Source organism: Anomaloglossus baeobatrachus, chromosome 1 (genome assembly GCF_048569485.1).
Source record: "Anomaloglossus baeobatrachus isolate aAnoBae1 chromosome 1, aAnoBae1.hap1, whole genome shotgun sequence".
In the NCBI taxonomy this organism is placed as follows: Eukaryota; Metazoa; Chordata; class Amphibia; order Anura; family Aromobatidae; genus Anomaloglossus; species Anomaloglossus baeobatrachus.
Window position 1 is genome coordinate 798,344,888 of NC_134353.1, and position 13,803 is coordinate 798,358,690.

The window sequence follows — 13,803 nt, forward strand, 5'->3', positions numbered from 1 at the left end:
ACCTTTGCAGATCATGTGTCCATACAAAAATCACTGAAATGTCCATTTTTACCAACTGCACAGATGAATATCGCCCACAAGTCTGTCTATGGATCTGTGAAAAACATGGACAACTCATGCCTGGTTTTAATGGGCTGCCCGTGATTAACATTTCAAGGCATAGAGGGAGCTTTGCAGTTTATTGATCTATAAGGGAAAAAACACAAATGAGACCCATTCCAATTTTTGTGTATGTGATAAACAGACAATCTGAACGAGGCCTAACACTGGCCTCCATCCACCATGTCTGAATATGGTATCTATTTCATGGCTACACTGTCATTTCATTACATATCTATTAAAGGGAACCAATTTTCAGGATTTTCTTATATAACCTAAAGCGAGTGCTATACTGGCACGATCAGGCTGAGTCTATACATACCTGTTGTGGTCAGCTCGGATGTATGGGTTTTGAAATCCAAGAAAGTGAAGGTTAAAAAATCATCAGCTACTTGATTGGCATTTGCAACAGCGCAGATAATATATGGGTGGGTATTCATATGGATTCCCGCCCCCCTGACTGTTGTTCCTCCCTCTCTGTTCTCTATGGTAAGTATTATACAAATGATTCACTTTGTTGAAGGACCTGTGTGAGGTCATACCCATGGGGGGAGGGCGATTTTATAGTACGAGGAGAAAAAAAGATGCTAGGGCGCATGCGTGAAGGAGGTGGTGGAAGTTCAAGATACGGAGAGGTAATGAAAGTTTAACACCGTGGGAACCAGAACCAATGCGCCTGCGTGAGAGGTGCAGGTTTTTCCCCCTGCAGGGTTCTTGCGCTGGTTTCTTTCCCCGTATTTATGCACATATAATTATATTTATAGAATGTATTACATTTTTAACACGGTAATTCTTCCTTTTTCTCTATAAATCCACCGTCCACAATCTTTTCTTTTGTTTCTTGCATCGGTAGATATATTTTTAGAGAAATCACCAGTATTAATCACACCCAAGTATTTATATCTGCTCACTGTCACTAAATTCCTGTTTAGTGCGGGGGTTAAGCACCAGTCTTTTCACCTTTCCCAATTACATTTCAGGTTCGCAAACCATCCGAGCCCCCTTTTTTAACACACAAAAAATGGTTACATTTTTTTTCAGAAATGTGGTTTATTTATTTAATTTATTTCTGCATTTACTTATCCTAAAACGTTGCCTTTCTTGTATCATGTATGTAATAAGCTTTTTGAATTGATGAATTGTTTTTCTCTCTTCTCCATGTGGCTCTGAGTCATATGGGCTGGTGACGTCCAAAATGCATACGTGGCAGCATGGACGCCTACATATAGGTCCTGGCTGCCATTTGTTATAGCATGACTTCTTTTTCCTGAGGAAGGAGACGGAGATGTCTCTGAAATGCGTAGAACTGTGAAAATAAAAAGGAAATCTTTTAATATACAGCATCTGTGGTTTCTAGCGTGGCGATAAACCAGTTTCTTTTTCTCCTATATACGCAAATGTCAATCAAGTAGCTGATGATTTTTTTAATCTTTACTTTCTTGGATTTGAAAACCTAAACATCCGAGCTGACCACTACAGGTATGTATAGAATCAGTCTGATTATAGCACTGGCTTTAGCTTATATACGAAAATCCTGATGATTGTTTCCCTTAAATGGATGTCATTACAGGCTATGGGTGAAGGGTGCCTGTGTTACCCATGGATCCATCCACAATCTGTTAAACAGATTTGTCCTAAACTTTCAAAATCTTTTCATGGCATAGAAGTTAAATGGATGTCATAGATTCCATGTTAATAAAACATTACTAAACAATTCCTATGTTATTTTATACTTTCTTTGCAGTGTATTGCCGTACTATGACCAGACATATCAGCTTTTTGCTCTAAACATTGCTATGAAGTGTGCCAAACACGGATAATAGAATTTCTCTAATATATGTACTGTTATTTTTCTCATGAGCAGCAACCTTGTGGCAGCTTACGAGAAGGCAAAGAAGAAGCATCAGAATAAGCTGAAAAAGCTGGAGTCCCAGATGATGGCAATGGTGGAGAGACATGAGACACAAGTGCGGATGCTGAAGCAGAGGATAGCGTTACTAGAAGAGGAAAACTCCAGACCTCATACTAATGAGACCTCACTGTGAAGCCACCGGTGATCCACTGATGGCCTCTTTCCTGGACCTTGGGCGCCACTCTTCAGCTGTCTGCCCCCGGTGTGACGGGATGGTCTGTACATGCGCTCTCCACAGGGACACACAGAAATACGCGTCCTCCTTGTGATAGGTCAGACACTCCGGTGTGTGCCAAAAGCATGTCACTCTTGTAGAGGAGGAGACGTTGTGTGGTCTGCAGAAAAACTGAATGCTCTGAGCAGTGGCACCTTTTATGTATCAAGTATGAAAACTTTCACCATACTCTTATGGACTTCAAGGTGCTGTCACTACCAGCAAAAACTATAAGATTGAGCCACCGGTGTCTCCGGTATCTTCATCCAATACATGGAAACGCTGCATCGGCTCGGCCAGATGGGTGCTCGCCCTACAGCTTTAATACCTTCATATAAACTGATGCAGAGGCTGTTTTTCTTAGTACACTGTGAGTTAAAGTGCTTTGATTTTTTTTATTTTGGGAGCTGTCAAAATATATTCATAGCCTATTTTTTTTTTATGTGTTGCTTTCTAAATCATACATTATATTGTACTTTCTGAAGTGTAAGCCACACACATTATAATCATACTGTGCTATACACAGCACGTTCGGATAACCTTCCATTGCCCGGGGTCAGAAGAACAACACAAGGATTACACAAAGGCCGTCTCTTCTGTTCACTATGGTTATTTGGGACCACGGAGTTCAGTTTTATATTTTCTGATCCTCCCCATGGATGTATCTATTGCCATAATCTCCTTCCAGTCAGTTGCTCGCGGTAGGATGGGGGTTGTATGGAAATGTGAATGCGACTGTATTATACGACTTCTAGGAGCGCTCATCTGTAAAATTAAGATGCACTTTAAAAGTTCTTTGTTAAGGTCCTTATTTTAGTAGGTTTTACAGATGAAGTTTTATCCAGTGTTCAGTTACAATGACCACAATCAATGCATACACTGCACAGTCCCTCCCCGGGCCAGTGACTCCATCATCTACGATAGAGGGAAGAAAGCCAATTCTGCAATAGTCACAAATATCCATCCAGTGTCCAGATTGTATTCAGGGATACTGGAAATCTGTGCTTGGGGAGGGATAATATACAGCCATTTCCTACAAGGGATAACATTGCACTATCTCATCTTGTAATCTGCTTATAAATAATGTTCATTAACCTACCCAAAATATTCACAGATTCACTTAAAGGATATGGACATGTTTGGGGACATTTTTTTGTTTACTTAAAGGGAATCTGTCACCACCTAATCTGAGAGCAGCATAACGTAGGGGCAGAGATCCTGATTCCAGTGATGTCACTTATGGAGCTGCTTAGTGTTCTTTGATAAAATCACGGTTTAATCAGCAGTAGATTATCACTAGAGGACTCTGTATAACCCCACCCCCACCACTGATTTGACAGTTTTCCGCCCATGTACAGTGTACACCGCAAGCTGCCAGTCAGTTGTGTGGGCAGGGTTACACACAGCTCTACATTCAAGGAATTGCTGGATCTTCAGTAAATAAAACACTGATATTAAAATGACAGAAATCAGATCAGGAAGTGACCCATCGCTGGAATCTGTGTCTCTGGCAATACGATATGCTGCTCTTTGATGGAAGAGCAAAAAAAAACTGGTTACAAATTCCTGTAAGGCTATGTTCACGCGTTGATTTTTTTTTTTTTTTTTTCTGCAGCCAAAACCTGCTTACTTGGCTGTAAAAAGCTGCTTCCAAAAAAGCAGGGTTTGCAAGGGTTTTTTTTGTTGTGTTTTTGGTGTGTCATTTGTTTACAGCACATATTTAATAAAGTTAGCTTAATTAATGAAAAAAGGAGCAAAAATGCAGCAGTTGTGTTTTTGCAGTGTCTTTTGCAATTTTTCATTGCTTTCAATGGTGAAATATCGGCTGTAAAAAACGCTGAAACAATTGACATGCTGCTTCTTTCAAAAACGCAACAATTTTTCATTTGTCGGGGGAAAAAACAATCGTGTGCATTAGATTTCTGAAATCTGAAAGCTTTGCTGGTAGTGTAAAAGGTAGGTTTTCATTCCATAAAACTCATGAGTGAACAAAGCCTAAAGAGGATTTGAAATGTTTAATGTTGAACTGAACACCCCATAGTAATAATAGTGGACACAGAGTGAAATAGAACTTTTTTTTTATTTTTTATTTATTTTGCCACTTTGTTGCTTTATGTGGAAGGGACATAAGTATGACTCCTCCTGATAGGCAGTGTAAGGAAGGGGCAGTACAGCAGAGCTGACAGTGGTATGATAGGAGGTAAAAAAGCAGATATCCCATGCACCACTACACCGTTTGTGCTACTTGGTACAGCTCTCCTTAAGCTGTAGACTTGTGACAATATCGCAGTATCCAAGGCACCAAAACTGCTTCTCTTAACAAGAACAAACTTTATTGGTCCCAGCATACATGAAGGGAATGAAAAAGCAGTGTTACTGCCAATGCAGGGCCTTTCTCAAGCAATAAAAAGGGCATTTTTTATCTGTTGAGAAGAGGCCCTGCTTTGGCTAAAACGTTGCTTGTGTCCTTATTCATATGATACAAGGGTCTGTAATGTGACACCGCTAAACTCAGCTGTGCTGCCTCTCCACCCACACTGACTCATGCAAGAGGTTTGACCAGGAGATTGGAGCGGTGTCATTACTAGGGATGATCGAATATCACAAATATTCGGCAATATTCGGCTTCGTGAATATCCGACGAATAGGTAACCACTATGCGAATAGTTGATGCACAATGTAAGTCTATGGGAAGCCCGAATAGTTGCTATTCGGCGAATATGGGCGTTGCCGAATATTTGAGGTATTCGATCATCCCTAGTCATTACATCTCACACTGTGGGGTGGGTTCTTTTCCTGCTCTGTTGCTGTCTACTTATCATTTCACAACTCACACAGGGAGAAAAGTGCGCCCCCTTGGACTTCCAAAAAATGAATGCATTAGGTGCCAAATAAAAAAAGTTCTATTCCACTGTGCAGCCGCTATTGCATTGTATGTCGGGTTCAACATGAAATATTTAGTGCATAGTAAATGCATTTAGTTTGGGCTAAAAATATTTTTTGCAATTGGGTTTCATTAAAAATGTTGCACCATTTGGCTTTTACAAGCCGTTTTGCTTCACTTTGCTGGTTGTAAAATGTGCTAAGAATCTGTCGATACTTTGGTTCTGACTGGAGTTTGTAATACTGACTTTTTCTGAGCTTCTCTCAGCTGATTTATGACCACACAGATCTGCTCAACTTTGTTGTTGTATGTGCCTATGTGCTGATAAATCATCACAAGGAAGCTAAGACACAGAAGAGATCACTGATGGATTCTCAGTTAACTCATTCTGAAGCAACCATAGACAATGCAACAGAGTGCCTATAGCAGGCAAATGGCGCAAACCGTTTAATGACACCCATATGTATTATCTTTTATCTTGTAAATGTAAGAAAGTAAAAATATGCCCTCAGATGTGTCCATACACTTAAAGACTAGCATTATAAATATTGCCATATGCAGCCTTAGCCGGCAGCAGTGGAACAATATATTATGCTCATTAGGGTTCGCTTCCACTTGCGTTTTGCACGGACGAGTGCAATCCGATAAAACATTGGATTGTTTCACTCTAGTGCAAAACTATGGGGCAGTGTCCATCTGCGATTGATTTCTCATGCCATCGCGCAATGCAGAATGAATCGCAGCATGTTACGTTTGGCAGCGAGTCTCTGCTCACACACCCCCACACAAGTCTATGGGAGCGTGTGAAACATCGCTCTGCACTCGCATGTCATCCGACTGCAGTGCGATATACGCAGAGACAGGCCGGGGAGGAGATGGGGAAAAAGTGCTCCCTCCCTCTCCTCGGCATCTGTGATGCGATCGCAAAATTGCATCATAGTCGCATGACCTTCGGCTGACACCCGCAGATCACAAGTTATACACTAGTAGAACCGTACCCTTATGCTCATTATACACTGCAAAACCAAGTAGCATCAGTCTGGAAACAAAAGTTAGCCGTGTAGCTCCTGCCTACCTCTCCTAGCCGCTGCTGACATGTCAAGGAAAAGTCCAGCTTTCCAAAATGTGTACTCCTGCATCTTCAAGACATGAGCTGTGTGCGGAGCACATGACGCAGTAGGGTCTGTGATTTATTGCAGAACTGGTTTCATTACACACAAGGTTTTCCGCTCTGATTCTTCATTTGTTTTTGTTTATTGCTTTTTGCAGAATTTTGTGTAATCCGATAAATACCCTCATTCATTTACATCACCAACATCTTCTGTGTTCTCTGCTGAGTGTGTCTACATACAGTCTGACCATTGAGCTGTTTATGTCCCAGGGTTCTGCATGGATTTTTGCTTTGTCATTTTCCATGTTTCCACTCTCTTCAGTGTCAGAATGTATCGGGCAGTGGCATTTTGTGTAGTTTTTGTAAATGGTATTGTCCACTCCACCACCCACCACGTTTTAATGCCTTTCAGATACTCCTGCTTCTGTCAGATTGTCATTTTATGTTAATTTGATACAAAATTGTAAAAAATTAAACTCCATTTATTTATACAGAGCAATTTATAATACGTTTATTTTACAAATGTTCTTATATTCAGAATAAATACTTCATACGTGGAAACACGGGGTGTGAATTATTCTTTGTCTGGGAAAAAAATTCTGTATGTATATGTATTGTGGTTATGTATTTTCTTTTTCATTTGGGAGAAAAAGTGTTAGGCTAGTTTCACACTTGCGTTGAACGGTATCCGTTGCATTGCGTTGTGTAACGGATGTGTTGCATATAGTGGCACAACGGATGCTGCAAAACAAAGCAATTCGTTTTTATTTTTTTTAATTTTTTTTACAGTTTTACCAGCGGCAGACTATTGTGAACGATCAGCTGATCGCTCCCTGCAGCCGGCCGCCGGGTGATCAGCTGATCGCTCCCAGTAGCCGGCCGCCGGGTGATCAGCTGATCGCTCCCTGCAGCCGGCCGCCGGGTGATCAGCTGATCGCTCCCTGCAGCCGACCGCCGGTGATCAGCTGAGCGCTGTCACTTGCCGGCCGCCGGGTGATCAGCTGATCGCTCCCAGTAGCCGGCCGCCGGTTGATCAGCTGATCGCTCCCTGCAGCCGACCGCCGGTGATCAGTTGAGCGCTGTCACTTGCCGGACGCCGGGTGATCAGCTGATCGCTCCCTGCAGCCGACCGCCGGGTGATCAGCTGAGCGCTGTCACTTGCCGGCGCCCGGGCATGCCGGCGGGCGGGCGCTCAGCTGAGCGCTGTCACTTGCCGGCGGCCGGGCATGCCGGCGCCCGGGCGCTCAGCTGAGCGCTGTGACTTGCCGGCGGCCGGGCATGCTGGCGGCCGGTCGCTCAGCTGAGCACTGTCGCTTGCCGACGGCCGGGCGCTCAGCTTGAACGTTCGGCCACCGTGAGCCAAAATAAAGTTTGATTTAAAAAAAAAAAAAAGCATGCGCAGTGAAATCCAGAGGATTCCGCTGCTCAAAACAACGTTACATGCTGCGTTCCTCCCGCTGGGCGGAAGCAACGGAGCGTCGCCCAGCGGAAGCAACGCAGGTCCTTTTGGTACAATCCGTCACCCATACAAGTCTATGAGAAACAGCGGAATCCGTTAACGGATTCCGCTGTTTTCCAAAAGGGCGGATTGTAACGGAAGGAAATAAACGCAAGTGTGAAAGTACCTTTAACTAAACATTGCATATCATAGTTTGTGCCATTTAAGGGACGAGGGGAGGGTTATCAGAACAGGAGATATATAGAGACTTTTTTTTTCTCTATTTGTAAACAATAAACAAAGGTGGCATGAAAAAAAAAAATCCCCTCCATGGACTGCAGATTCACATGAGGGGTATGCAACAACTTTACATGATGACCCATAGATTATACGATTTGCAGCATATAATGCTAGGCACATTTTACAAATCCATTGAAAAGCTATCTGGCTGTGAACTGCCAATAATTTATACTTGATCCATTGGTCCATACCATCCTGTTAAGGTGGAGGATAAGCTTCAACGAAACATCCACGTGAATGCCAGAATCCAAGGTTTTATTTCATTGCCAACATCACCATACTGCTGGCTTGCCTTTCAATATTGCATCCTTGTGCTATCTGTTCCCCAAGTAAGTGACTTATTAGTCTCTTAGTTGTCCAATTCTGATGTTCCCATGTCCAATGGGACTGACCAATATGCGACTATGTAGCACGCTGCAATGCAGTGGGTGTTCCACAACTTCTTTAGACTTTTTATCAAGCTGCACTACAGTCACTCGTCTGTGGAATAAGAACAGTTAGGCAGCTTTCAATTCCTACAAGCCTCAGACATTAGATGTAATAACTGTTGCAGCACTTGTGCCCACACCTGGTGAGCGCTTACTGGTCTTCACTGTGATCTGAGCACTGCAACCCAGTGACATGATGGCTGCACTCTGATAATAGTACTTGTTCACGGAAACATGTATGTTATCCTATCATGTACAGTCTGCTGAGCTATTTATTTGTGTGATATGAGTCCAATTGCCACAATGATATGACTGCTCTGTTCAGATCTCTGTAAAGACCAGTGCGCAGCGTCAACTAACAGAATCACTGTTGCCAGCCATCCTCTGTGACCCCTTCCAAATCTGTTTCACATGGCAGTCACCAACAAAAGAAAACGTCTCTGCACTGTGATTGTGGTTATCATACTCCCTTATACTTTTTCAAACACCCAGAAAGAAAAGGAAGGCACATGAAAGCTGATCTTGCCAAAATTTACTGCAGTTATAATGCATTACACCAAATTTTGATGGCAAATTTCCACAGCTGCTCCCTCTAGTTGAAAATATAAAAAAATATAATCATTTTTCATAACATTAAAAAAAATTAACTTATACTTTACATTTTTGTAAACGGTTGAAAATACTTTTTGAATGACACATTCCCCTTAAAGGGTTTTAGAAAAATTTGATCTGGAAAAGTGACACGTATGCTAAGAGAGTAACATTGTAAAGTTAATTTATTTAAGCCATGACATAAAGGGCTCGAGTTACTATATTTTCGGTCCAAGTGCATCCTTTAAAAGAAAAAGAAAAAATTGCACTTGCACCAATGTTATTCAAAGGGGCCGTGCAGATGAACGTTTCTGAATCAACATATACAAAAAAATTAGCATGCACAAATTTCCTCTGAGAATACGAGGACACTCGCCCATTCAAGTCTATGGGTTTGTGAAAAAAATCAGACCCTACTTTCATGTCATCCAATTATAACAGACTAATGTGGAGAACTTTTTTTCTGGAACAAAAAACAGAAGTCCAGCAAAGAACCGCAGACAAGGGAATATATAAAAGTCTAATTTATTGTAATGTAAAAACTTCAACCGTGCAGGCCCTCTTCTCCACAACCCGAGAAAAACTGATGCCACTCTGAACAAATTCTGATAAAAGTCTGATCAGGTTAATCAGACAGTTTTTCTCAGATGTGGAAAAAACAGTCATGTGAATCTAACCTAAATGGTTGCGCCTACCAATTCTGTGCATATTACTACTAATAAATAACTTTCTCATTCAACTCCCATGTACTGTTTGCTTAAAGAATAGTCAGTCACTCTAGAGAGCATAAATCGCACTAACTGCTACTCGTATGGACCTGCCAGTAGGGGACACATTGAAGTAATAATATAAGGGGTTAATGACAGCTCACAGCTGCCACTAAGCCCTTAATTTAATAATAGGAGGTGTCTGTGACTCCCCCCTCCCACATTACTAATCTGTAAATTAAAAGAAATAAACAAAAACACTGAAAAAATCCTTTTTTAAAATACAGTACAAAAAAAAAACAAAAAAAAAACTTCCTCCGATGTATTAACCAAAAACACCCAGTTCTAATGCAATCCACAAGAGGTCCCAAAATAATTACGGCTCTACTACATACTGAAGTCACAGCTTGCGGGCATTGAACTTGTCCGCATGCTGTGTCTTCAGGTAGAGACTGACTTAACGCTCACAGCTGCAGCTGACGTCACTCAGTTTACCTGCGGTCACAGCTGGAGGTTTCCACAGTACCCTACCTGTGACCCCAGGTAAGCTGATTTCAGGTGACCGCATTGAACTCTGTAACCTCATGTTAGGTGAACTGACCTCACAGACCTGCATCATTTTGCCAGGAGATGCAGATTTTGTGTAGGAACATGATGTAGAAATTTCAGCACAAAATCTGCCTCTTGGCAAAAAAAATGCACAAAAACAGTTTGGATACCGTTTTAGTGTAGCTTTTTGCCAGGAGATGCAAATTTTGTGCAGAAATCTAGTGCAGACATTTTCTTCAAATGGACAGAATTCCCTACAAGCACTGAAACATATTTGTCGTCATTGTACAGCAGCACAGCTTTCAGAAATTTTTGGATGAACGAATAGTCAGTGGTGTAACTAGAGTTCCATGGGCCCTGGTGCAAAATTAGGACCGGGGCCCCCCTTCAAAGCACAGGATGATTACGCCGACACTTGGCTCTTTCCCTCAGCACCCAGCTTTCCCATGCTCCGATATACCTTTTTCTTTCAGTACCCAGCTTTTCATGGCTTTTCATGATCTATTATCCATCTTGTCCTCAGCACCCAGGTTTCCAATGCTCTGCTATACAACTTTCCTTCAGCACCATGCTTGCCCGTTATATCAGAGCATGGGAAAGCTGGGTAGTGAGGGAAAGATGTATAGCAAAACATGGGAAAGTTGAGTGCTAAGAGAAAGATGTATAGCAGCGCATGGGTCGGTGACCCAGCACTCAGCATTAGCTGAGCACTGAGGACAAGATGGATATCAGAATATATGAAATCTGAGTTCTGTGGGATATCAGAGCATGGGAAAGATGGATGCTGAGGGAAAAATGTATAGCAGAGCATGGGAAAGCTGGGTGCTGAGGGAAAAATGTATAGCAGAGCATGGGAAAGCTGGGTGCTGAAAGAAAGCCTCTTTCCATCAGCACCCAGCTTTCCCATCCCATGCTTGTATCTTTCTCCCCCATCCTGGTATATAGCCCTATCCTTTTTTTTTTTTCTATACATTATATTTGAGCTTTAAATAACATTATAGATTTATTCATGTTGCATCTAAAAATGGTAGTTTTTTTTTTTTAATGATACACGAGTTTTGGTATTAGAGGTTTTTTGGCCCTTTTTAGTATTTTGCTATTTTAGTATCTGAATTTTAAACATGCCACACATGTACATATTCACACAAATGCAGACATATACACTAGATTTGTACATACTGTATATGTCTGCATTTTGTACACTGTATATTCAAAGAAATAAGAAAGTTGAATGTCTGACAGCAAACCATGAAGATGAGGAGAATCTGCCACCATCACAGGACAGTGGTGAGGCATATCAATTACAGGGCAGTGGGGGAGGGGGCAGGAGAGTGCAGCTGTGGGGGAGGGGTGGGCAGGAGAGTGCCGCTGTGGGGGAGGGGGGGCAGGAGAGTGCAGCTGTGGGGGAGGGGGAGCAGGAGAGTGCAGCTGTGAGGAAGGGGGCAGGAGAATACAGCTGTGAGAGGCAAATAAGAGGATAGAAGAGGGCATTGGTGGAGGGGGGCAGGAAAGTGCAGTTGTGAGAGGCAAATAGGAGGATAAAAGAGGGTAGTGGGGGTGGGGGGCAGGAGAGTGCAGTTTTGAGACTCAAATAGGAGGATAGAAGTGGGCATTGGGACTAGAGTCATCATTCAGGGAGCTCCAGTACTCACTTCAGGTCGCATTGTGTTCTCTAGACCCTCCCCTTCTACTGCCGACTATAGAGCAATGGCAGTGCAGGAGAGAAGGATACAATCTCCTCAGAAGTCTCATATTTCTGCAGCACTCCCCGCACAGGCCTGAGACTTCACAGCAGCTCTGTGCCGGTGAGAAGAGCTTACTCCTGCGAGGCTCCGGAGCAGTGACTGCAGGGGATGGCTGTACTGCATAGGAGGCAATGCTCAGCATTTCTCCCCTCTTCTATGGATGGAACATGCAGCGTAAGTGCTGTATGCTGGAGGAGAGACTGTCAGGGGCCCAGTGGCGGATCCATCGGCCAGCAGATGCACAAAGCCAGTGGTCAGGTGATGACTGTGCTGCTATTACTGCTCTCCACGCCCATAAGCCCGCCCACCTCTCAGAATTGGCTTCAGTAGAAGAGGTGGGCGGGATTATGGGCGTGGAGAGCAGTAAATATACAATTGCTTAAGTAGCCGGGACATGTGTTAGCTCCAGAACCGGCTGCTGCCTCCTGTGGTGACACTATTTGTAGCGCATGGATCAGACTGTCAGTGCCACAATATATTTCAGCTGGATCTGCACTCTTGGACACACATCCAGCTGAAATAAGTGCTGAGTTTCTTGGGGCCTCTGAGCCCCCAGCCCGGTCGCAGTGGCGACCCCTGTGACCGCAATTGTTCCGCCCCTGAATAGAGTGTCTCCACTCACTTACATAGGACTCAATGTTACATTTTTCCATCAGCCCTGGAACATCACTGCAATACACTAGAGCACCGACTTGAAAAAGGTATGAAAGTAATTCATTTTAGGACCCTATGGAATTCTATTCTTTTGGAAGCCTATGGAGTCAGTGTTTCTGAAAAAAACTGTACGTAATCACATTTTTCGATATCTGTACTGAGTTCAGCAATCGAAAATATATAAAAATGACCTCCTATTTTTCAAACAATTTTACCCTTGCAAACCTCTGTTATCAATCCTGCAAGTTAACCACTGGGTAAAGCATTTCATCAAGTTGTAAAACTAAATATGTAGCATGTGTTATTTTTTTGTCGTTGTGGAATTTATTTATTTTTTTATAGGAAAACAACTTAACAGTTTTGCATTAGTTTTAGGGAAGATTCTTACTCAATTATAACAGGAAGAGGATCACTCAGACTAATAAAGCATGTACTTAATCATTCCCTGGTGTGATCAGCATTTGTTAATTTTCCTTAACAAGCTGAGCTCCCATAATCCCCCTCACCTACCCCTCTAGTCTGCCCTATATATCTGGGGCTGTTCTAAGGGGTGCACACGTGCGGGGTGCCTGCATGCGTGCCATCTTTTGCTAAGTGCCAACGTTGCCAAGTGCTGGGCAGTTACTTCAATGGCAGTTAGGGCAGGAGGCAGGTAAACTAATCCTTGACACTCTGTTTCCACCATGACTATTATTTCTCTCTCTATCATCCTATGTGCCTTTACTGTCCACTTTCACCGCCCTGTCCCCCCTCCATCACCACTCATCCACATTAGTCCCTCTCTCCTCTCCTCTCCTATGTACAGTTCCCAGGCCCTTTTCACCTATCTGATTAACCTCAATCCTTCATGCTCCAGGGTATCACACAAAAAGACATGTCACACGTCCAAAAACCATCTGACCCTTCTCCTTCTACTCCTACTTCTATCAGGTGATATCTCTCCTAATCCCGGTCCACCCCATGCTAACTTTACCCCCTCCCCCACCTCCCATAGAAACCCTGATAATATTATTAACATTCCCTGTACACCCTCACGTCCCTCTTTTAATTGTGCTCTATGGAATCCACGGTCTGTATGTAACAAGCTTCCTTACATCCACAACCTCTTTCTCAATAACTCTCTTAACTTACTAGGCCTAACTGAAACCTGGATTCAGGATTCTGATACTAT

At 42.8% G+C, this 13,803-nt stretch overlaps 1 protein-coding gene across 3 annotated transcripts in view; it reads left to right on the forward strand.

Moving 5' to 3' along the window:
* Positions 1-6,773, forward strand: part of MCC (MCC regulator of Wnt signaling pathway) — a 498,291-nt gene extending 491,518 nt beyond the window's left edge. For all 3 annotated transcript variants that reach the window (XM_075325006.1, XM_075325007.1, XM_075325008.1), the window contains one exon: positions 1,964-6,773. In XM_075325006.1, coding sequence (XP_075181121.1) covers positions 1,964-2,144 — 181 coding nt within the window. In that variant the 3' untranslated portion in view covers positions 2,145-6,773. The remainder of the gene's footprint in view (positions 1-1,963) is intronic.
* The last annotated feature ends 7,030 nt before the right edge of the window (positions 6,774-13,803 follow it).